Source organism: Paroedura picta, chromosome 3 (genome assembly GCF_049243985.1).
Source record: "Paroedura picta isolate Pp20150507F chromosome 3, Ppicta_v3.0, whole genome shotgun sequence".
Classification (NCBI taxonomy): domain Eukaryota; kingdom Metazoa; phylum Chordata; class Lepidosauria; order Squamata; family Gekkonidae; genus Paroedura; species Paroedura picta.
The window spans coordinates 122,517,730-122,543,889 of NC_135371.1; the positions used below are offsets into that span (position 1 = coordinate 122,517,730).

At 44.8% G+C, this 26,160-nt stretch overlaps 1 protein-coding gene and 1 long non-coding RNA gene across 3 annotated transcripts in view; one reads left to right on the forward strand and one right to left on the reverse strand.

Annotated features, from left to right (window-relative positions):
• Positions 1 to 26,160, reverse strand: part of LOC143832726 (uncharacterized) — a 62,370-nt gene that overhangs the window by 6,948 nt on the left and 29,262 nt on the right. The gene's annotated exons all lie outside the window — the stretch shown is intronic.
• On the forward strand, positions 81 to 26,102 carry TEKT3 (tektin 3). The gene is made up of 8 exons (XM_077327547.1): positions 81 to 236; positions 4,988 to 5,591; positions 8,311 to 8,394; positions 13,561 to 13,631; positions 16,012 to 16,155; positions 19,096 to 19,318; positions 23,669 to 23,823; positions 25,744 to 26,102. The coding sequence occupies exons 2-8, from the start codon at positions 5,013 to 5,015 to the stop codon at positions 25,958 to 25,960; spliced, it is 1,473 nt and encodes a 490-aa protein (XP_077183662.1). The 5' UTR covers positions 81 to 236; positions 4,988 to 5,012; the 3' UTR covers positions 25,961 to 26,102.

Genomic DNA, 26,160 nt, shown 5'->3' on the forward strand with positions numbered 1-26,160 from the left:
GTGAGTCCTTAGCAACGCTTATTCCTCCTTCTCCCCCTCCCTTCCTCCCACCTTCTGACCAATCAAAAGTATTGGAAGGTTGTATGTCACAAAGGCAGAGGGCAGGATAGAAGCCCTGTGTGGGAGGAAGCATACTAAGATGTTGCTACTGGGCATTGGGCAAAGAGCAGCCTGTGGAAACAGGAGGCTCCCTCCATCCCTCTCTCTTCTCTTACTCATCACCAACCTGCAGACAGGTGAGTGGCAATCAGTGTGGCTATCCTGGAGCCTAATCCTGGCAGCAAAGAGGGGAGGAAGCTAATAGCTGCATTGAACACTCTAATTTGCAAGGGAAAGACACCTTGCCCTTATGTGGCCTGGGCATTTCATCTTAGGTGAATAAGAAATTGCTTAGTCGCAGGCCAAGTGCCTGTCTTCAGAACTGGGGCTCCTCCAGAAAAAAATGCATGTGCCTGTCAGAAACAGACAAAGAGATGCAGAAGCCAGTGACAGAGGGTCAGAAGAATATATTCTCATACTCCTCCAAACAAACCACCGTACAGATCCCAAGGGAGCCAAGTATATATAACAAAGACAAAAGGATGTGGTAGAAGGGAAGAAAGAGAGGAGAGGTGTTCAGTGGGAAAGAGAACTGGATTTGTTTAAAAATTTAAGATAAGTGGGTAATTATGGAAAGTAGAGAGGTGAGATTTAATTGGAGAATCATTTTTTGGTGGAAATAAATGTGAATATCTCCACCACCCCCTTCCTCCCAGTCTGTTTTCCCCTCAACTCCTCAATATGAACTGAATGTAATAATGGAAAGACCTTAGAAGTTTGCATTTGGAAAGCAACAGATTTCTCTTCAAAAATCATAACAGCAACCACACACACACAAAATGTGTCCTTTGAGCCTGAGTGCATTGGAAAGGGGATTGGCTCGTTTATAGGGTTGTTGCCTCTAAAATGTCCCAGTGTTCTTAGCATTCCATGGCTGTTAACCAGACTCATATCTCCTTAGCTTCGGCAGGCTTCAGCTGTATCTTATGCTCTCCAACCTGGGACATGTAGTTGGGATGAGGGGGAGAGATATTTAAAGTCAAATACCTGTACAGCAGTCTAAAAGCAGTCTATCACTTTTACAAGTGATAAATTTAAAGATAAAACATTCTCTGTTTCAGGGGATAAAATTTTCCCTTGTCAATTTGACACTAATTTGCTAGAAAGTCACCAGGCTATGTAGCAAGATGTAGAGACAGCATGGTGTACTGGTTCAAGTAGTGGACTAGGATCTGGGAGACCCAGGTTCAAATCCCTACTCTACCAAGGAGCCTCACTATATGATCTTGGGTCAGTCATTCTCATCCTGACCTACTTGACATGGTTGTTGTTATGATGGAGGAGGAAAGAACAATGCTGCCATTGGCTGTGGACGGTCACTGAGGGGAACAGCAGCATGTAACATGTCTCCTAGTGACTAACAATTTTTTAAAAAATTTAAATTTATTTGGGACTTAGTTATGAACAGCCCATGAACTTATGAACAGCTCATGTTGAGTGATCAGTGTGCGAGTGATCAAGTGATATATGCTGGGTGGAATTAAGAGATACGGTTTGATAAAGGATTAGTGACAAAGCAGCGACCATCTAACAAGCAGAAGTATACAATAATGGATGAAACCAGGGTTACTGGAAGGGTAATAGAATAATAGAATAACAGAGTTGGAAGGGACCGCCTGGCTCATCTAGTCCAAGCCCCTGCACTATGCAGGACACTCACAACCCTATCGCTCATCCACTGTAACCTGCCACCCTCTTAAAACTTCACAGAATCAGCCTGTCAGTCAGATTACTATCCAGCCTCTGTTTAAAAATTTCCAAAGATAGAGATCCCGCCACCTCCTGAGGAAGCATGTTCAACTGAGAAACTGCTCTATCAGGAACTAATTCTGGATGTTTAGATGGAATTTCTTTTGCATTAATTTCATCCCATTGGTTCTGGTCCGTGCCTCTGGGATAAGAGAGTCCCTGACATCTTCAGGTAATTGGAGTTGAGAATGACTTGTACTTTAAACCCTGGGGAGCCCTTCCAGTCAGAATAGATGATGCTGATGTTGATATACCAGTGGTCTGACTCAGTATCAGGCAGTTTCATGTGTTCAACTCAGTGGTTGAAGGCAAAATTGTCAAAATCATAGTATTGGGATGCTACTGCAACCCAGGCAAACAACAGTTGTGAAGGCAGTCAGAAAAACATGGTATGGAAGATCTGGAAGACAACTATGCTATGCTGCTTGCATGGATGAGAATACCAAGCCCACCATCACATTTGCTGTTTCTCTTGCTAGTGTATCCCAAAGGATCAGAAATTCTCTCTTGCAACTACAGTGAAGTTTTTTCTCAGCACAGTGAACTCCTTTGTCACTGGATCTGGTATTATGTACACCCAGATATTTACATTAGATCGTCATGAGTATTTGATTTCCAGGTTATAATTAGCTAAGTGAAAGGGACAATGGGCTGCAAGTCAACATGCGGTTACTTGACCCAATAATCTCTCTGTGTGGTCATACTCTCCAAGGTGAGCTTATTGAGATGTTTTCAGAATGGTATAATAGTGAAAAAGAAACTGTCAAAACCTTGAGTCATCTTTTTCTCTATGTCTATTTACTCAATATTAATGTCATCCACACAATATCTTTTCTATTTGTAAAAACATTTACCTTCCTTCATCTGGTCAAAATTATGCTACGCTATGTGGATTTTCTTTTTTTATGTCATCGCCATCAATTAAGGGCAACATTGCAGACCTTGATTTATATGTGTGTTTTCCATATTAGACACAGGCTCAGCATCCAATGTCTACATTGCAATTGGCTTGTAAGTGTTTGGAGATCAATTTTTTCCATTTCTCCAATTGTGTGAACAATTACAAAAAGACATAATAAAAACCTCACTGAACCAGATCAGAGTTCCTTCTTGTCCAGAAATTTGTTTCCTTCAGTGGTCAACCAGATGCCCTGGGAAATCACCAAGCAGGCCAAGAAAATTAAAGCTCTTTCCTGCTGTTTCCCCAGCAATTAGTATTATATGTCTCTGAGCATGGAGGTTCTATTTTCATGTATGCTCCAGCTATGCTCCTGGAGGTCAGATTGGCTGGTGGCCTAAATATGTATTGAACCATTTACTTCAAGGTTAACCTCCATGCTAGCAAAAAGTCACCACAGTATATGGGAGCTTATGTGAAAGCACTTTTGAATGGTGAGTATTGCTAAACACTTGTTAATATGTGGTTGTTCAAAGTTCATAGGAAATGTCTGGCTAAATTTCACCTAGATTAATATACTGCAGCACTCTGTTTCCAACAGCAGAGGTTTCTGGCCTTTCACAAGCATTGTATGATGCTAATAGTCTTCTCTTGTTGCTTTGAGGCTATATTGGATATTACAGGGTTCCCATTGTGTTGCCCATGTGTGCCATGGAGCCTGCTGACACCTTTTCTAGTACCCACCAAGTGTTTTTAGGAAGTGGGTGGGGCAGGTAGGGTTTTTGTACAGGTGTTCTACTAGATTAAAAGAAGAAGAAAAAAGGACAGCAATAGTATTCCCTGTTTTGCATGCACTTGATTTTACACTCTACCATGAGTGTAAAATCACTTTCTTACTCCATGCACTTTCTTATTCCATTCTCTGTAGCTCACATTTTTTTCCTCGTCTTTTTCCAGAACTGCTTTCTGTTGCTGCTGCCAGATATGCCACTCTTTCAGTTCCAAACCTATAGGGCAACTACATACCTAAAGGAATGGTGATGATGTACAGTGGTGCAATTTCAAAAAAATACGTGCATTGCATTTTCGTCCTGAGCTGAAATCACTGATATATCCAATATGCCACCATCTAAACTGAGAACGGTGATTAGATTCATAAATTAGGCCCAATGTTCATTCAGTATCCAAAGTGAGAAGTGCTCGCTCTGCATATTGCCACATTTAATTATTTTTAAAGTTCAGGTAGAGTATGTGGCTTCTTGTATTATGCATGGCTGTGTGTATTTTGTTGTGTGACAGAGATGGGAAGGGAAATGTGGACCTCTATGGAGAGGATTATGGAAATTTAATAACCAGGACCTCTTTATACATTACAATGTGATCCTGCTTGTTGGGTGAAGACACGAAGACTTTGAGTCAGATGATCAGTGGGAATTTTGTGCCCTTTTCTACTCAGACTGGTGTATGTGAGAAGAAGTGGTTGCAGCCTTCCTCTCCAGGCTGTTTCTCCTTCTTAACCCCTCTTCCAACCCAGTTGCTATTGGCTCCACTGCAAAATTTACATGTAGACATGAAAGCAACAGGATTATGTAAACAGAATCAATAGTGACTTCAGGAATGCTTGACTGAGGAGAAAACCGCAAAGGGGGCAAAGCACTCGCTGCTTATTGCTGGATAACAGCAAAAGGACTCAAGTGAGTCTGAGAGGTGCAAAGCTCCCATCAAACTTTTGACTCAAAACTCTTTTGTTGTCATCATCAAACAAACACAAGGCCTTCATAATATGCAACAAGGCCTTATACGTCATTAAGGGAAATTGTTTATATGGCAATAGTGATATGTTTCTGTTATATCAGAAAAAAATCCTGATGCACCAAATGACCTACAAGTTAGACAAACAATGGACTGCCTAGGTAGGGGCAGGTATGCAGTCTTGAAATATTTCAAGGCCAGCTGCATTGATGTTCCTTGTATAAAATCCAGAATGAGTCAGAGGTGACTTTAGATCTTCTCTTACCCTCATACAGGAAGTCATAATGGTGGATTTAGTGGTTAAAAACGTAATACAATTGACAACTTGCTGGCCTTTAAAAGATAATTACAAAAGAATTTCTGCCTGAAGAGCCTTATGATAGGGCTAGCACTGGCATTGCTCACCTGGTTTCTCAGTTAAGAGGTTCTGTTATTCTTAAAACACACTTCTTTTAATGCACACTTTGTTCTCATTATTCTTTGTCACAGGAAGCTTTACTGGATATTTGCAAGAATGGAGCTTGTAGGCTCTACCTTGACGGCAACATATGCCCACCCGAGACCAGTACCCTCAAATTTTCTGCCAGCCATCAGCACTATGGCATCAAGCTATAAGAACCGATTTCCTCACTATGCTCTGACTCACAGCCTGAGCCTTCCTTGGAGGCCCAGTGCCTATTACAAAGTGGCTGCCATTACTCCAACCTTGGCACCTTTCTCAAAGAGTTCTCAGGGACTCACCCCAAGCAAGATGCTCCCCTTTGTTTCCAACAGAACAGCGCTCTTTACTAGGTACACCCCCGATGACTGGTATAGATCAAACCTGACAAACTATAAGGAATCAGAATTATCACGGCATGATGCTGAGAGGCTGAGAGTGGACACCTCCCGCATGCTCCAGGACAAGGACCAGCAGACAAGGAAAACTCAAACAGAAACAACCAAAAATCTGGGAGAACGAGTCAATGACATAGTATTCTGGAAAACCGAACTCAACCATGAAGTAGATGAAATGATTGGGGAAACCAATGCCCTGACAGATATGAAGAAACGGCTGGAGAGAGCGCTGGCAGAAACAGAAGGGCCGCTCCAGGTAAACCGTTCCATTCTGCTGATATCCAATAATACCCGCCGTGGGTCAGACAATGAGATGTTGGCCGGTGGCCATTCCCAATCACCTATTAGGTTTCGTTATCTGAACTTGTGTGAGCTGAGTTAGTGATGATTATGATTTATTGTGATGTATCTCTTCTAGCCAATTTCTATGGAGCATACACGTGCTGTATTTGGCATAATCCCTACTTTTCCAAGTACCAATGACACACTATAGCTTCACTGCAACTCTAGAAGTAAGCCACACCACCTCATTTCTTTTCACAATGGCCCTTCAGTGGGAATTAAATCAGTGGTGTCACTTTGTCCTTGTGCTGAGAAGAAAGTCAGTTCAGTCACTCAGGACTTATTTAATTTTTGCTGTCTATATACAATTGGTAATGGAGATAAATCCTCCAGAGTGACACAAGAAAGCAAAATTCAAGTCATTAACAGCACCGGACACAATATCCATAGCATCAATTACAATTAATGAGGTATGTAAACATTAACAGCTGAGTGGGTAATTGCTGACCATTTATTACCAAGTACAAAAATCGTTTGACAAATAGGAAAATTAATTTTCTTGAAAAGAGGTATGACCTTTCAGTCTTAAAGGATCTACATCACTCTCATTCAAAGATGTAAAAAAATAAGATGCTCCCTCTTTCCCCTTCTCTCTCTTGCTTCTCACAAGGGCAAAGACTTTGGATGCATTCAAGTTTCCAAACATATATTTGGCCATTTAGGAACCAGTATGGAAGTCTCAGGGCTTGTCTGCTCCTTCCTTTTCTCCTCTTTTCTCTCAGTAGTTCCAAGACTGAAGACTTAGTGATTTAGGATTAATACAAATTGCAGGTCCGATCATGTCTACCAGCCACTCTAAATCCTGGTTTATAAGAAAGAAACTGCACACTATTTATTAAAAGACTATTTATTAAAATTCATTCAGGTATCACAACAAATTATGCTGGTTGTAAACTAAGGACATGCCAGTCTTGGTATGTCACACTGAGGGAAATGTTCCTATCATGGCTACGACAAATGCTAGGAGATTTTGAGGATGGTGCCCAGAGAGAGGAAAGTTTGGGAAGGATGTTGTATCGCTTCTGGATGACACTGTAGGAATTTCACCTAATTCCCATTAATTATTATAAGGGTTTTCATGATGAGTGGCTGTTAATAGAAAAATGTTTTAAATAGTTTTTATAGGTAGTTTTCCTGGAAGTGGCCCCGAGGGCAGGACAGGGCCTGGAGATCACCCAGAATTCCACAGCTTAGTTCCAGGCAACAGAGATTAGTTCCCCTGGACAAAATGGCTGCTTTAGAGAGTAGACTATGGCATTATACCTGTTGAGGTATCTTCCCTCTCCAAACCCTGCTGTTTTTTTATGCTTCTCTTTCTTAAATACCACTATTGGATCCTCCAGTTAAATTATAATGCCAAATACCAAATAGATGACACATGCTTTTTTGGTAAACGACTATATTAATGCTTGTCCATTAGCAGGACTGAGAAGCAGAGCTCATTCAATAAAGATTTTAGGGTGAGGAGGACTTTAAAAAGGCATACAAAATAGTGCAGGCATGTTGGGTACAACTGTGTCATTAACCACATAGAATGTCACTGCTATTGTCCAGTAGGTGATCCATTTCTGACAAACCCCACATGCTCTGTATTAGATGAGTTTTCCCTTTCACAATATAATTTTAGTTCAATACTAGTAGCAAAGCCCATTTTAAAAAAATGGGCTCTGAAAGGGGTAGGGGAAGGCCCCTCCCAGTCGCGAGGAGGCTGGAAAGCCTCCCCCTCCCCTCCAGGGCCAGCCCCTCTTCAGAGCTTTGCAGCTGAAGGGAGGCTGGAAAGCCTCCCCCCCATCAGCAGCATCTCTGGGGGCCAGCCTCCCGGTTGGCGGCAAAGCTGTTTCTGGAGGCAGCAGTGCCACTGCTAGCAGGCAAGGAGGGAGGGCAGGAGCTGGAGGGGGATGGCCAATCAGGGTGGACCTGGACGGACAGGGCCCTGAACAGCCTCCTCCTAGGAGGCTGTTTCCCAAATAGGGAACAATGGATAAAGATGAGATATGTGATAGCTCCACAAGAAGTAATCCCTTGAAGAAAGATTCTTTGCAACAAACAAATGACACTTGTATATTTATTGCATAGAAAAACAATACTCTGAAGAAAGCATCCACTGAAGGATTCTTGGCTATGGCACCTGGAAGATCTGTGCCCCTTGGATGATTTTCCCCCCACAACCATGAGGACTAGAAATATGCTATTAATGAAGGGAAAGTTTGCAAAAACTCAGATCAGGAGTCCAGTCCCTTGTCTGGGCAACTTATAGAATTGTAAAACTTGGTTTGCATAGGCCAAAATGTTTTATGATATTTATATGACCAAGTGAAAACCCAGACTTGGTTCCAATAGAGTGCATCTATGGGAAGGTTTTCATCCAAGGAGCAAAACTTTCTTGCCTCTTCTCTCTTGCTGCAGCCCAAAATGCCACCAAAGGAAATCCTTTTGTCCACAGAAATACTCCACTGGAACCAAGCCCCAGGTTCTAAAAGAAATGATTTGGAAGTCCCCCACCCCTCTCTTATAAAGAGTCTTAATACAGTGGAATAAGTGTTCAGTTTCATAATGGCAGTTCCTTAATATTCATGATCCTTTTCAATAGTTCCAGATATACGGTCATCTTTTTTTGATCTTTTGTCAAACAGGTAGCTGAAGAATGTCTGCTTCATCGAGAGAAAAGGATAGGCATTGATCTGGTTCATGATGATGTGGAGAAACAACTGCTGACAGTGAGTTATCCCAAGTGCTATTTTTCCCCCAGGACTGTCTAGCTGAATACTGTATGGTGAATTTCATTTACAGTGGGGTTGATGTCACTACCACTTCAGTTTTGCAGTGATATTTGGCTAGAATGTTTAGAACAGTGGTTCTCAACCTAGGGGTTGGGATCCCTCTGAGGGTCGAATGACCCTTTCACAGGGGTTGCGGCAGGGCAAGCAGCTTTGCCGGTGGGCACAATCCATACAACATCCTTGTGGGATAGATCGAGATAGAGCGTTTGTCTGGCTGGAGTAGTGAAAAAGAGTGAGATCGGCAGGGTGGGACAAGAGGCAGAACTGAACTGAGAAACCCTGGGGAAAAAACAATTTATAGACAACTAGTAATCAAGCCCACTGTATGAGTAATACAGCGGGCTCTAGGCACGTACCAGATCGTAGGAGGCCCGTCGGGTGGCGGGGCCTCTCCCGGGCGGCAGTCATTTGGCGGTCAGGGAGTCCCCGGCAGCCGCGCTCGGCGCAACTGCCGGGAGCTCCCTTCCTGGTGGCGTGACGCGGCGTGACGCGCCTGGCGGGCCGACGCGCCATAGAGGCGGAGGGCAGAGCGGCTCCGCGTCAAGGCGAGGGCGCAGGCGCGGCGGCCATTTTAGAAGCAGGCGGACGGCAGCACAGAGTCGCCTACAAGCAACATGTCCCGAAGAGATGATTCCAGAGCGACGATCTTCTCCCCAGAACACCGCGTCTATCAGGTGGCGTATGCCAGGCAGGGAGCCGCGGAGCGCGGCTGCCGGGGACTCCTTTGGTCGGCGGCCTGATGCGGCGAGAGGCGCTTCGCGCCTCTCGCCGTGTCAGGCCGCCGGGCAGGGAGCCCCCGGCACCCGCGCAGAGCGCGGCTGCCGGGGACTCCCTTGCGGCCAGCCGGACGTGTCGAAGCAACTGCGAGCCGCGCTGTGCGCGGCTCGCAGTTGCTGGGGCTGGGAATCGGAGGGACCAATTGGCAGGCGCTGCGCGCCTGCCAATTGGTCCCTCCGATTGTCTGTCCTGAGGAAGGGTCCTATCCGGACCCTTCCTCATCACGGACACATCCCGCCTTAGGACCCCTTAACGCTTTATTTAGTCCGTGGCGCCCGTGGCGCCACGGGCGGTTTAAAGATCATGAACAATGGATCTTTACGCCATTGGTCAGTTTTGGTTTAATTTCTGTAAAAGACTACTTGCATAATTTTATGTTTGGGAGTTACAGCAACATGAGGAACTGTACTTAAGGGTCGCAGCATTAGGAAGGTTGAGAACCACTGGTTTAGAATGATGATTTACTTCATCATTTCTCTACCTTATAGAGTAAGATACAAACTCTTCCTGATCTTTACTTATCTATGAGGCGTGTGTAGGGGGTGAGGCACAGCAACAGAAGTTTATCCATGTTTCCTTTCCCAAAGGCAGGCAGGAAGGCATCCTCTGGTGACCTATAGTGCTGTAGTTTGCATCTGAAGAATGAGACAATTATATGACAGACCATGATCTTCTGTAGGTGTTGTGGGACACACAGCTTTCAATGTATATGCCTATAATGGCACCTTTTTGCAGATCTACCTGTAATATGATTAAGATGTATGCCTTAAGGATAAGCCCAAATACACAGCATTTGTTTTCACTGGTTAGTATGGAACCTAGATTTCTGACTAGCAAGTTCACAGTAAGAACATAACAGAAGCCATGTTGTATCAGGCCATTGGCCCATCCAGTCCAACACTCTGTGTCACACCTTGGCCAAAACCCTGGGGCCATCTATACCTTGTGGCTAACAGCCATTGATGGACCTCTGTTCCATATGTTTATCCAACACCTCTTGAATCTGTCTATGCCTATAGCGATCATCACTTCCTGTTGCAGTGAATTCCACACGTTAATTATTCTTTGGGTGAAGAAATATTTCACATTACTTTGTACTTGCCAATGTTGAACTTCATTTGCCACGTTGACACCCAATCAGCCAGCCTTGACAGATCCCTCTGGAGTGCCTCACAATCCTCCCAGGTTCTCACTGCCCAGAACTACTTAGTGTCATCCACAAACTTTGCCACTTTACTGCTTACTACCAACTCCAAATAATTAACAAATTATAAAGCACTGGACCTAATACCGAGCCCTGTGTTCCCCCATTGCTTACCACCGTCCACTGTGAAAGCTGCCCATTACTACTAACTCTCCTGTTAATTAATCAATTTTAGTTCCTGTCATTCTGTCTAGAGTACAAATCATGTTCCCTGTGCTATAGCAAAGTACGATTAGCCAAGCCCTACTGTCATTTGTTCCAAGGTGTTTATTAGCTCATAAAGTCAAGTGACATACAGCTTTACTGGATGCCAGAAGCTATCTGGAGAATGCTTTCATCCAAAGGAAATAAAGAGTTTCAAAGAGGGAGTGTCACATGGAAAAATTTGGTCCTCGAGAGCTGTGCCCCTGTCTTTTGCCAGACTCAAAGGCGTGTTGGTATCAGAATAACTTCAGTCATTAAAAGTGTTTCTAAAAACCAAGGCAAAATAAAACCAAGCCTGATGTGGTGTGTGTGACTGATACATAAATGAGAAAGAAGGAGCATGTAAGCAAGAAAGTGCCCTGTAAAAATATCAGCATTGTTCAGCATTGAATTGACAGGATCATTTGCATATTTTTGTTTATGTAACAACCCATGGCTTGAATTTATTGATGTATTAAAGGAGCCATTTCTACTTTGAGTTAAAACTGAGGGAAAGACTCTCTGAATAATCAGAGGTGTTCTAAGATGATGCTCTCTTTGCTTACAGTTCAATCAAGTGGAAAAATTTATTCCAGTCAATTTCTGATTTTCTTGTGGGAAGTGATTCATGTATTGGTAGAGAAGCAAGATTGTGACAGAAAACTCTGCCCAAGTTATGCCTTTTATTTAAGACTTAAAAATAGAGAGCCTACATAAACACATGCCCTGAACTGACAGCCCGGGCTATCCCAGTCGCATCAGCTCTCAGAAACTAAGCATGGTCAGACTGATTAGGATTTCAATAAGAGACTGTTAAGGAAACCCAGGGCCATGAGACAAAGACAGGCAATGGCAAACCACTTCCGAACATCTGAACTAATTCTGAACCCCACATGGTTGCCATGTTAGCTGTGAGCTTATGATCAAAAACGTTTTAATAAATAGGGAGTAGAATTTGCCTCTCCAGTCCTGCTCCTCTCAATGTTTACATTCATTGTCTTAGAATGTCCGAAAGCAGCTCAGATTAGAATCTGTAAACCACATTCTGATGTATAAATAAAACACTAAGGGGTGTGGGGGTAGGCGCAGTCTGGGATGGAGGGGCAACAATTCCGCCCCCCCGGACTGACAAGCGGAGGGGCCAATTGGAAGGCACAAGGCGCCTTCCGATTGGCCCCTCTGCTTATCAGTCTGGGGCCAAGGGGCCAATCAGGAGGCACGCATTGTGCGGCTCCTGATTGGCCCCAGACTGACCAGTCAGGAGGCGCACAGCGCCTCCTGACATGCCCACACACCCCGACTCCACAATGCTCCCCGGATTCCCTCAACTTCTGGGGACCCGGCAGGTAGGCTACCGGGCAGCTGAGCCTTTCAATAGCAGTGTTCAATATTCATAGCAAATATTCAATATCTTTAAACCATCCTGCGGCGCAGGGCGCCGCGGACTAAATAATTGAGTAAGGGCTGTTGGGGAGGAGTTAGAGTGGGACCTGTCTGGGATAAAAACTTGGAGGAGCGAATCAGGAGCCGCAAAGCGGCTCCTGATTCACTCCTCAGAGTGGCAATCCAGGGCGTCTCCCAAACGGCCCACCACTAACTCTACACTCCTCCCGAGCAGCCATCCTTGCCGGATGGCTGCTGGCCATGAAGCTTACTCCACGCAGCTGGACTACAGGGGAACTTCATCCCCTTCGCCCAGCAGCTGCCCTTCCCTGCCAGTGCGCCTCGTGGACTTCCTACCCCCCCAAACGCCACCCCAGCCCTTCCCACCCCCAGTGTCCTTACCCGCCACCCGAGCCCTTAACACCCCCACCCCAAGTGTCCACTCCCACCCAACCCACACCGTGCCCTTCCCACCCCGACCGATGAGGAGCCTCCCCGCCTGCCGACACCCGTGCCCTTCCCATCCCCAATGGCCACTTACACACTCTTGCTTCCCCGCCTGGGCCCGGAATTCCCTGCTGCCACCACCACTCCGACAAGACACTTCACCACCGCCCACGACAACTCAACGCTGACAAGATGGCGGCCATTCCTTGGCCACCCCTGTGGACCTGCTCCTCGCCCACCACCATGCCGACACCTCCCACCGACGCCCCAACATGGCGACGCTGCGCGGGCCGCTGCTGCAGATCCGCTGCCGCTGGACCGCCGCCCACGCTCACTCAAAGGGGACAAGATGGCCGCCATGACTCGCCCAACGCCGCGGACCTGCTCCTAGCCCAGCGCCCCGCCGACGCCTCCCGCCGCTGCCCGAAAAGGCCGCCGCTGCACGGAGCGCCCCCGCTGAACTGCCGCTGAACTGATACGCGAAGCCTTCGGAGCCCGCACTCACCCGCCTGCCCACCTGTGCTCCTGCACGCTGCTGCATGCCTGGGACCTGGTGAGTCTCCAGGATGGGGAGGGGGGGCCCAGGCCAACAGCCACCACCCCTCCAAGCCAGGGACCGTCCAACACCTTCCCGCGGCCACTTTATCCCCCACCTAGCGCCAGCTGTATTTCAACCACAGCGGGCTTAATTCCTAGTAACACATAAAAGAAAAACAGTAATAAAGCATGCCAAAACTTAATATTAGGAAACACCAAAGCTCAAAAGCTCTACCATTGTAAAGAACAAGGCAGCATTAAACTGATAGCTCCACAAATGTTTCAGGAAGGCCTGCAGACCACAGTTTATATGCAACAAGGGAACTTCAAGATAGTAGGCCTATCAGCAAGAAATCCAGGTATGTCTGGCTCCGAATTTTACCTTGAATGTATAGGAGACTTTTATCTCTGCAATGAATTCTTCAAAGACTGGAAGGCTCTGAATTATCACACTGAGTGGCAGTTTTGTTTACAGTGGTTGAGGAGGCCACATATGGCTGTTTTTATTGCAATTCATGTAAATTTCATCAGTGGACATGCTGACAGGGTTTTTGCTTTTGTCGCTTAACTAGGAGGTTGATGTCATCCATTCATGCCAAGAGAGAATGAGAAGACACTTGGATAAGGCAATAGCCCAGCTTGCGTAAGGAAACATTTGGTCTCAGTTTTTCTAAGAGGACTTTAAAAAATAGTTGGAAGTGCAGCCTGAATGGTGGAAATGTCTCCAATATCCTTTCTTGATCTTCCTATTGAACAAGGGTATATGGACTGGGCCAGAAAGAAATTAAATGTCTATGGGAGTTACAAACTTGATTTTGAAACTGATTTGGGAAATGGACACACAGGTAAATATTAGAACAGTGTTGAAAGATAGCCTTTCATCTAGACCTAGCAGAAAATTCCTTACAGAGGAAGAGCTGCCAAAGCCCGTTATTCATGCCCTGGTGTATCTGGGTATATTTTTGTACTTATCTGCCAGGCTCTGCTAGAATTCTTTAAACACAAACTATAGGCCATCATTTCAAGCGACAGTTCTCACCAGCCTGTGCACTCTCCATCCTGATGATTTGGATGATTCGACTACTTACCATCCTGATGTTTCCATGATATTTTTCTATATCCCAGCATCAATCTTAGTGCTCCTTTTTAGACTGGGGATGTTTGGTAGTTTTACCTAGATACAGGTCAGTTCTTGTCTGCACTGTTGACTTCTCTTCTCAACAGGTTACCCCAATGCTGACCATATCCAGCATAGGTTTGCAAAGCCCACACTGCCCTCTTACCTAATCCTTTCTCTTTTAATGGTTGCCAAATTAGGTAGAAACCTAAGTATACCTACAGGCCTGCTCAGACGTCCAAAGAGGCCCAAGCCATAATCAAAGTATTAAAATGACTACATACGGTACGCAGAACAATAAGGACTGTTATTAAATCCCACAACATTTCAGGCATAATAGCCTGCATAGTGGATTTGGGGAGGGTAGGATTGTCTGGTATATGATTACTTGGAGCAACAGAGAGAAGGGATAGAGATAGCATTGCAGACAAAATAGTGTTTTCAGACCAGTGCTGGCAACTGACAGGACATTTAGGGGCAGGGGCATGGAAAGAGGCATTGTGCCAGTGCTGCTATGCCACTTCTAGTGCAAACAGGAAAGAAACTGTGTGGTTCAATACATCTTGGAGAAACAGAAGAATTTGTGTGTTTCAATGACTGTTTACGCACTGGGAACTTCACTGCCCCAACTCCCATGCAGGAGCACAAATCAGGGGCAGATAAAGCACACCAGGACAAATGCTCCCCCGTGTGGGTGCAGGAAGAGGTGGGGCAACCTGCCATGACTAAAACTCCAGCCTGCAGCCAGGCATGAAACCTCCAGTGTGTAAATGGTCAATGAAATCCCCTTTGGGGATTTGTATTTTTTTTTCTGCACTTTATTTCTTTTTGGGTGGATTTCTGAGATGCTGCACATTGTTCCTGGAGCTCAAAAAGACATTATGTACTGACTGTAGGCTTTAAAACAAACTGTTCAGAACCCTGTAGGATTGACAGAAGGCAACCAGATCACCATTGTCCCCACCCCCCTTTCCAGCTAATTTCCCACCTCCAGAAGATGCAAACAGGACTTTGTTTTTTGCCTGCCCCAATTGTGAGGAGGCTAAACAGGTAACTGAAGCCCAAAAAGACATTTAGTGCTAATGGGAGGCTTAAAAACAAAGCTCAACATGACTGAATGATTGGGAGAAAGCTGCTAGATCACACACACCCTTCCCAGCTCATTTCCCACCTCCAGAAAAGAGAAATGGGGCTGTGTTTTGCCTGCCTGATCCCAAGAAGACCATGGACACTTGAAAGAAGATTTTATTTCACCTTTTTACATGTAGGTTTGTGGTCCCACTGCAACGCAGACTGTACCATTTAAAAAAGAAAAATTACTCATAGCAGGAAATGGAGAGGGGAGGGCGGAAGCAAGTATGGGACAAAGCTGCTGAAATTATTGCACATTTTCCCCTCCATACTTTTTCCTGGTGGCTCACTGGTGGCTCACCAGTGGCTCATGTGTTATAGGGTGGTAAATCCACTTTCCTGGATTTACTGCATTGCGTTTTAAAAATGGTGAAATTACGAGCCACCTATTGGACAGCCTCGGGGTGTTGGCAATGTCATGTGGAGGAGCCTGAATATGCCACCAACATTCAAAGGCTGCCCAGCTACATTTTGCACATGCGGAAATGTAGCTAGTTTCATTGTTAGATTTTCTCAGCTTCAGAATAATGACTGCATGCGACCAAAAAATTCAAACAGAGCTCAAGGTCTCTTGGAAACAGAATAGAGGCCTTTAGCCACTTTAAGACTGGAGTTCTTTCTTCTTATGGTTAAAAGCTATAAAAATGAAGAAAGCGTTTATGCCAAGAAAAGCTGTATACCTATTTCTTGCAACAAAGGGGAAAGCAAGGGATCTAAACTTGCTATTTTGCATGAGCCATCATCACTCCTCTCATTCTGGTTCATTTTATCACAGGTCTGACAGGGCAGCCCAGCACGAGCTGGAAAAAGACCTGAGTGACAAGCAGTCAGCTCACCGGATTGATGACAAATGTCACCATCTCAGGAATACATCTGATGGCATCAGCTATTACCGAGGTGTGGAACGAGTCGATGCCACGTAAGTGTTTCTGAAGACTTGTGCATGGGATGTATGGGAGATTGTCAACTACCAACTCATCTCACATCTAGTATTTCTGGGGAAAATGGTGGAGAGGGCCGCCATGGACCAAATACCAGGATTCCTGGATGAAGCTTGTCCTACACCCATCCCATTCAGGCTTCAGGCCTAGTCATGGGGTAGAAACAGTGCTGGTGATCTCTGCCATCAGCTGGACTGAAAGAAGGAAGTGGACGATCCCAGTAACAAAAACAAGAGGGGGTAGAAAAGAGAAAAAAGAGGAAAAAAAGAAAAAAAAATCTGCTAAACAGATTATTTTTTTCTCTTATCAGCTGGACTGAGGCAGGTCAGCATTCTTTATGCTACTAGACCTCACAGCAATATTTGACACAGTTGACCATGAGCTTCTAGTTCACCGCCTCACTGATGCCAGGATACAGGGGACAGCCGATCAATGGCTGATCTCCTTTCTCTGTGGTCACGGACAGAGGGTAGCAATTGGAGAGAGACAATTAGGCCACTACCAGCGCACTACCTGTGGAGTCCCACAGGGAGTGGTCCTCTTTCCAATTTTATTTAACATCTTTATGTGCTCTCTTGCTCAGCTCCTGTGGAGGTTTGGGCTGCCATGTTATCAATATGCAGATGACATCCAGCTCTTCCTCCTGATGGATGGCTGCCCTGATTCACCTCCAGGAGCCTTAGCTCAAGCAGAGTCATCTGAAGCTCAGCCCTTCCCAATGAGCTTCCTGAAGAGATCATGGCCCTGCTATTACTAGCACAGTTCCACAGGGCCTGCAAGATGGAGCTCTTCTGCCAGGCATTTGGTTGAGGTTGACCAAACCAACATGTACTGGGACCCCAGAATCCTTCCTCGTGAACTGAATTCTGAACTGAGCAACCTATGGGATCATAGTTAACATGTTGATCCTGCTACCACATTGTTGGAATGTTACTGAAACCACTTTTACTACTGTGGTTTATTCAATGTTGTTACTGAATTATACTGTACTATGTTCTCCCATGTTCCCTGTAAACCGCTCTGAGCCGCAAGAGAGGGCAGAATATAAATATAACTAACAAACAAATAAATAGCATCCTTCACCTACTGTATGGGGACTAGCTGTGGAAGATGTGCTATTCAGTGGCCTGGAAGGAACACCCAATTATGTGAAGCCATGTGCCCCTTTCCTAAACATACATATAGTCTTCCTTTGGATATACACTCCTTGTAACTCTACCTTGGAAAATGCTGAGTGATCACAGAGTTTAAAAGAATAGCCATATTTGACCATAGCAGACTATATACTGCTGTTGCATCCTTGAGGCACATGTATTGTTTGCACATACATGTATAGCTTTGGACTCTCACTCTGATTGCTTACTCAGCATCTAATTACACTAGGCTGAGGCATGAATCTACTGGTTAGGGCCTGGAATATCCCTGAAATTACACCTGAGCTCTGCATTACAAAGAATAGTCACTCATCCCCACCAGTCACCAGAGGAGATCTGGACTGTATGGCATCACATTTACAATAAGCTACTTCCTCTCCCCAAACTCTACCTCTGCAGGATCCAGCCTTAAATCTTCAGGACTCCCCAGAGTTAGCAACCTACTACTAGATCTAATGTAGGGATTCCATTCTTCAGGTGTGACCTCAGGAACCCCTGGAATTATGGCTCATCTCCACGATACAGAGATCAATTCCTCTGGAGAAAATGGCTGCTTTGGAGGGTGAACTCCATAGCATTATACTCCACTGAGGTCCCTCTTCGCCCCAAATCCTGCCCACTCCCTGGCTCCACTCCCAAAGCCTTCATGTATTTCCTAACCCAGAGCTGGCAACCCTTTCCTAACTGGTTTAGTGTGGCATAAAGCTTTGCAGCCAATAATAACCTATTCAATTTGTAAAGGTACACAGAAGGCTTTAAATACATCCATACAGGAAAACTGGTGTACAGGCCCAAGACCAGTCATGAGTTATGTGTCTTTGTGCCTCTGCTTCCCCTGGCATTTCTTCCCATTCTGTACTCCACCACCCAGCTTTTTATTTCAGGGAGGAGGCAAACAAACAGTAACAACTTATACGGGTATAGCCAGTTTGGTGTAGTGGTTAGGAGTGCAGACTTCTAATCTGGCTAGCCGGGTTCAATTCTGCATTCCCCCACATGCAACCAGCTGGGTGAGCTTGGGCTTGCCATGGCGCTGATAAAGTTGTTCTGAAGGAGCAGTGATATCAGGGCTCTCTCAGCCTCACCTCCCTCACAGGGTGTCTGTTGTGGGGAGAGGAAAGGCAAGTGACTGTAAGCCGCTTTGAGACTCGTTCGGGTAGAGAAAAGCGGCATATAAGAACCAACTCTTCTTCTTCTTCCTCTTCCTCTTCTTCTTCTTCTAGGTACTCCAGCAAGGATACGTTTTAATTTTAATTTCTTTTTACAGCAATGAGAATTAGGAATATTCTTTTTTAAATGAGGAAAGTTATACTTCCCCCTCCCCTTTAAAAAAAAAAAGAGGGAGTGAAGCTTGAATTAATATGAACTGTGAGAAGGCTACATTTTGGAAGTCAAACTTCAAGTCAAAACCTCTGGCTGCACTCTTGCTTTCTTTTTCATTTTTTAAAAATTCTGTCTCCCTCCCTCTTTTCCACCCTGAATTCAAGACATATATAAAATCTAGGACGATAGTAACATCCAAGAGTAACATCCAGCAAAACATGCATAAAAGCTGTTAGATGTGTTTTAATTTTTTTTAAACAACTGGGAAAATATATACGCTTTCAAATGTTAAACATATGTTGCAGGTTTTCCCTCTGTGTTTATTAACCAATGCTGTTCTTTTGGAATGCTCAGTGAATGCTTTACCAGCTAAAGAAGGAAGAGCCAAATTGCAGACATTTTGTGCAAACTCTCCCTAAGTCTCCAATTGTCCTTTCCCAGGATTTCAGTGCCAGAATCCTGGGCCAAGTTCACTGATGATAACATTCTGCGCTCCCAGAGTGAGAGGGCTGCCTCCTCCAAACTCAGGAATGACATTGAAACGCTGCTGGTCGTCACTGCCAATGAGATGTGGAATCAGTTCAACAAGGTCAATGTGGCCTTTACCAACCGCATCTCTGAGACAGCAGATGCCAAGAACAAGATTCAGACTCATCTGGCTAAGGTGAGATTCCCATCTAGGGGTTTTTCCTCCCCTTAACTCCAGGTTAATTGGTTTCTCTTTCAGCTCATTGCTCTTTGGTAAGAGATCCCTGGAGCTATTTACTCAGTAGTGTACCTGCCATTTACTTGGGGCACACTTTGTAACTTGCATAGTGGATCTGCATGGAGTGATGGGTGAATGGTTCTGACTTTGGGCAATACACCGAGTAATCTTTAATCTTTTACACATCTATGTTTCTATGACTTACAGGCACTGTCCCCAGTCCATGCATGTAGGAGTTAGGACTACACATGAGTAGTCCCACACAATAAACTATAATCACAATAATCAATTACTCAATCCAGCCCCTCCCTCTACTCCCTGTTCTAGCATGGATACAATTGGAGACTGGATCAGGTTCAATGGCCTGGGGCTTCAGTATTCATGAGACCACCTCTTCTGGTATACCTCCCAAAGATCTAGTGAAGAAACGCTTAAGATTTCCGGACCAAACAAAGTAAAACTGGCATCAACCAGGGTCAGGGCCTTGGAGTGGGTCAGTCAGTGAGCAGGATCTCTGTTCTCAGCGTTCTGCCAGTGGGACTGCCAAATATTGGTGGCTGTCCTCCCCCACCTTTCCTCCAGGCAAGAGGCAGTGGGGGGACCAATGTGGGGCAACTGGTGAGGAAGGCTGCTGGGGCAGGCCCTCCATCAGTTGCACCGTTGTGCATGACCAGCCCTCTTCCTACAAATCTCCAGTGGGCGGGAGGATATGTGAGGACTAGAATGGCCCAGTCAGGCAAGCCAAGCTGCCAGGGCCCAGCTTCCAACATTTTACCATGGAGTGAGGCCAGTACTTCTCCCAGCCTGGTAAGTGGCCAAGTGGCAGGAAGGAGGGAGAGGAAGGAAGACTGGTGATTGGCCCTGAGTGGGGAAGGGTCCTCTCCCTATTGGGAGCATATTCCCCACTCAGGGCCAATAGGAGGTTTTGGAACATTCAGCACATTGTCAGAAGTATGCATACACTTTATATGTTATGATGAAAGGGCACTTAAACCTAAAACTGTCTGGGTTCCTCTTGAGAGAGGAAGAAGTTATAAAAATTAAACTAGCTTTAGGATGATCTCAAATTGTACTGCAGGCATCTTTGAAAACTAATTGTTCTGAGGCAATCACTGCCACAGTGTTCTCACAAATACTGATAAAAATCTATGTCTGATCCCTTGACTACCCATGCTTTGGAAAAGCAGATCTCACCACCCCACAAGTTAACTTTAATAATCTTTGGATGTATATGTCTAGACTCTGCTGCTTTTCTTCTTTTTTAGTAGAAACTCTGTTAATTCCCATAGGAATTAACAATTTTCCTCAGATTTATTTAGGCTGTCTGTAAAATCTCCTGTTGTCCATTTCATATCGAAATGTTTCTGTATGTTGTGCTGAAATAGTGAGGGGGGGAAACCCAAAAAGAATTCAAGATAACCATCTAGACTGGGCACCCATGACTACTACATACAGATTGTTGTTACTAGTTGCGAAATCATGTCCAGCCCATCGCGATCCCATGGACAATGATCCTCCAGGCCTTCCTGTCCTCTGCCATTTAAGCTCACACCGAATGCTTCAGTGACTCCATCCAGCCACTTCATTCTTTGTCGTCCCCTTCTACTTTTGCTCCCAGCTTTAGGCTTTTCTCCAGGGAGTCCTTCCTTCTCATGAGGTGGTCAAAGTATTTGAGTTTCATCTTCATGATCGGGCCTTCTAAAGAGCAGTCAGGGCTGATCTCCTCTAGGACTGACTGGTTTGTTCGCCTTATAGTGCAAGAGACTTACAAAAGACTTCTTCAGCACCCGAGTTCAATAGCCTCAATTCTTTGACGCTCGGCCTTCCTTATGGTCCAACTTTCACAGCCATACATTACAACCTTGACTAGATGCACTTTTGTTGGCAGGGTGATATCTGCTTTTTAGGATGCTGTCTAGATTTGCCATAGCTTTCCTCCCCAGGAGCAAGCGTCTCTTAATTTCTTTGCTGCAGTTTCCATCTGCAGAGATCTTGGAGCCCAGGAAAATAAAATCTGTCATTACCTCCATTTCTTCTCCATCTATTTGCCAGGAATTGAGAGGGCCGGATGCCATGATCTTGGTTTTCTTGATGTTGTGTTTCAAGCCAACTTTTGCACTCTCCTCCTTCACCCGCATCAAAAGGCTCTTCAGTTCCTCTTCACTTTCTGCCATTAGAGTGGTATCATCTGCATATCTGAGGTTGTTGATATTTCTCCCTGCAATCTTGATCCCAATTTGTGACTCATCTAACCCCGCTTTTCTCATGATGTGCTCCGCAAACAAATTAAATGGGCAAGGCCACAGTATACAGCCTTGCCGAAATCCTTTCTCAATTTTGAACCAATCAGTGATTCCATGCCTGGGTCTCACTGTTGCTTCTTGACCTGCATATAGGATTCTCAAGAGACAGATAAGATGCTCTGGTATTCCCATCTCTTTAAGAACTTGCCACAATTTGTTATGCTCCACACAATCAAAGGCTTTAGCATAATCAATGAAGCAGAAGTAAATGTTCTTCTGGAACTCCCTAGCTTTCTCTATGATCCAGCGTATGTTGTCAATTTGATCTCTAGTTCCTTTGCCTCTTCGAAATCTTGCCTGTACTTCTGGAAGTTCTCGTTCCACATATTGCTGGAGCCTAGCTTGTAGGATTTTGAGCATAACTTCGTTAGCATGAGAAATGAGTGCAATGGTGCAGTAGTTTGAACATTCTTTGTCATTGCCCTTCTTAGGGATAGGAATGTAAACTGACCTTTTCCAATCCTGTGGCCACTGTTGAGTTTTCCAAATTTGCTGGCATATTAGCACTTTTACTGCATCGTCTTTTAAGATTTTGAATAGTTCAACTGGAATGCTGTCACCTCCATTAACTTTATTGTTGGTCAGACTTCCTAAGGCTCATTTGACTTCACATTCCAGGATATCTGGCTCCAGGTCAGTGACTACCCCATCATACAAATACAATATTTAAAAGTACAGGGATACACCTAATTAAGTGGGTAATTTCCCCTTCCCTTCTAAGCAAGCAAGATGAGCATTGATGTGACTCTTTTGTAAGAATTATGATAGGGTATGGGGATGATGACAGAAAAACAAAGAACTGGAAAAGGGAAGAAACTGCCCTAATTAGACCCTGTCCTGAGCCACTATTTAGAATCATCCTTAAAACTTGCAGAAGAAGAGATTCCATAGCCTCTCCGGAGAACTTTTTTTCATAGTTCAATTGTTCTTACAATTAAGGGGTTATTCTTGAATGTTCACCATAAATCTTTTGTTCCATCCTTCCCTGAGGGACAGAAGGGAATATTTGTCCTCCTTTCTTTCCCGCTCTTCTTTTAGTAAGCTAAACATGTCAGATTCTTTCATTCTTTCCAACCCCAGGCCTAATAATAGAATCTTGAGTGAACAGCATGACACTTATATGCCATTTATCCATACTGGTGATATGCCTTCTAAACCCATCTGGTCTCTGTCCTTTAAATACCTGCAAATCAGAGGCTGGTATTGAGATGGATCCGTATCTAATGTGTGACCCTTTGTGGAAGATCTAACCGATCCACCCTACCGAATGGTATGGCCCAAATCATATCTGCACAAAAAGCAGATAGAAGGCTGGATGTAGAGATGCCAGCCTCCAAGTGGGACCTGGGGATCCCCTGGACCTGGGGATCCCCTGGAAATACAGCTCTTTTCCAGACTACAGCGATCAATTCCCATGGAGAAAATGGAAGCTTTGGAGAATGGACTCCATATCATTGTACCTTATTGAGGTCTCTGTCTTCCCCGGGCTCCACCCCCAAATCTCCCGGTGTTTCCCAGTCTGGCTCTGACAGCTTTAGCCCCTATTCCCTCTTGGTGGCTAAAAAGTACTTGGGAACCCTAGCTGGATGTTTATCAATGTAAAAATCTTTCTCCCTATCTGGTGCCTCATTTTCACCTGTCTGGGCAGAAGCAGGAAGTACAGATATACCCTAATATATTCAATGCTTATTCTGCTGCTCCCAGTCTCCTAGGTGCTCTGATGATACATTTACAATCACTTAAAATGGTGTATGTGGGGGGAGGGACGCTACACTACAGTTTTTTCAGGGAAATAAACATCAATCATGAAGGGAAACAATTCATGCAAGGCAGAAAGAAGTTAATTTTGTCAGTGAACCTATTGAGAACAGTTTGAGACCTTGAGACTACTAGCTTCTGGATTGGTCAAAGTTGTATTACATAAATAAAAACATAGGAAAGTACATTCTCCAGTAATTTCATTTGTTGTTGGCCTTTCTCTGCCCTTATGTTCTCCACACTTCAGACTCTACAAGAAATCTTTCAGACAGAGATGACCATAGAAGCCATTCGGAAGGCCATCCGGGACAAAGGGCCTCCCATGAAGGTGGCCCACACACGCCTGGATGAGCGCACACGTAGGCCCAACGTAGAGCTCTGCCGGGATACAGCTCAGTTACGGTAAGAGATGAAACAGCAGGTTTGCTTCCATATAGGAATAAAAATGTGAGGCTGAGGAGTGTTTTTTATAAACAGCCAAGGTCTTTAGTAAGCAATTAGTCCTTCCAGTCCTGCCAGCTGTGCTTTGACATCCACAGTCTTACACACTTAGAAACAGATACAGCTCAACCACACAGTTTTGAAGTTCGGAGAAACATAAGAGTAAATCCTTTACAGAATACCTAGCTCCAGAGGCTTAAGATAATACCATGATAATGTCCCACAAGGTCTTTCTTTGCACCCTCAGAAGACTTGGAATGGTTTCTTTCCCTGTAAAAACAATACACTGAAAGAAATGGTGGATTTTCAGTATTGTGGCCTCAAGGCTTTAGGTGTGTTTCCTGACATGTATATGGGGATGAGCAGAAATCCCCCATTTCATTTCTTTATTATATTCATTCATATATTTGTCAATTATTGTTAATTAGCTAAGTTCTTCATGTTTTTGTCTTGTGCACATGGGCTGTCTAGTGCTGTCAGTCTCCAGGTGGAACCTAGGGATCCCCTGGAATAACGGACCAGGGGGTTCTTGATTAAAATTTTGGTCTATATGGAGCAACAAAAAAGTTTCATAGAACACACAGAATGCAAAAATAGTATTGTAATATATATTTTACAATTTGCCAGGTATCCCCAGATGTCCCTCCAAAAGTGGGATGATCTGGTCACCTTAAATTACAGTTCATCTCCAGACTACAGAGATAAATTCCCCTGGAGCAGTGGTCTGCAACCTCGGCAAGCTTCTCTTCCTCCCCCTCCCGAAACAAGAAGCTTGCCGGGCCACAAGCTAATCGGCCGCTTCAGCGGCCGATTTGCTCGCGGCCTGGCGAGCTTCTCTCTTCGGGGGGGCAGGAAGAGGGAGCTGCGGCCTGGCACCAAGGCCTTCGTGGCCTGGCACCAGGCCGCGGCCCACGGGTTGGGGACCACTGCCCTGGAGAATATGGATGCTTTGGAGGCTGGTCTGTATGGCATTGTACCCCATTGAGTGGGGAGCCTGTCCTCCCCAGGCTCCATCTTCAGATCTTCAGGATCTTCCCAACCTGGAACTGTTAAGCCTATCCCCTTATCCCCTGCCTGTGCTTGGTGGGGGACCTGGCAACCCTGGCTGTAGCATGCAGTAAGGGGATACTATTTTGATTGTGGACAAGGGATGCAATCTTATATTGGTTGTCCTGAAACAGCTTAGCAGTTGTGGAAGAATAATGAGATACTTTGCTCTAGGAAAGAATAACTGTTTCTTCTTTCACATTTCCTGAGAAGTTCTTGCACTGGCCACAGTGGGAGGCAGGAAACAAGGCTAAATAGGTTGTTGGTCTAATCCAATATTGGTGTTCTAAAGGCTAACTTTTAACTCCAGTTCAGTAACCTGACAGAAAAAGACATCACCTTTGAGTATCCTCTTGGCAAGTAGACGGCCTTTATTCACGTATTTGTTACCTTTTAATTAGTGGATTTGGCTGAGTTTTGCCTACTCACATTAGTTGACAGAGGAATGTGAAGCCCAGAGAAAATAAACCGACAAACCAAAATACCAACATAAGAACAGGAAACCACAATTTTCCATCCTTTTCCTAATTGGTTCTGCTTGTTGCAGGGCCTTTCCCCATAATTCACTCGAACATTACATCTTGCTAGTTTTGTGGGGGCAGAGTCTGCTGCCTATTCTACTGAAGAAGACAGGGTGTTTGGGCAGCTTCATTATGGCAGACCTGCGTGTTGATTTCTAACCTGACTAATGAGATCAGTGGGGTAATCCCACTGCATCATAACCATTGATGTGACTTATGAGAAGCCTTCAGAGACTTCACCAGAAATGCAACAAATGGAAGACAGAATGCCTTCCTGGTTGTTAACGTTTTTTTTTAAATATGTTTCACACAGCCTTGTTAACGAAGTGTATGAAATAGACGATACAATCCAGAGCCTTCAGCAGAGGCTGAGAGATGCAGAAGATACGCTCCAGACACTGGTCCACACCAAAGCCAGTTTGGAGCATGACCTAGCCGTCAAAGCAAATTCACTCTTCATTGATCAGGAGAAATGCATGGGGATGAGGAAGACTTTCCCCAACACATTAAGGCTGGTAGGATACATCTAGAACAACGGTGACCTCAAAAGAGGCTGGGAAATGATTAACTAACAAAATTGTGTCCAAGGAGGTTTGCTCTGTTGCTCTTTTCTGAGGTTTTTATTTTTAAACATTATATTTTCATTTATTAAAGGATGCTTTGTGCAGGAAATCTGTGTCCTCTCATTGTCAAGTGGTGTCTTTTCTAGTTGGATATTCCCTTTTACAAC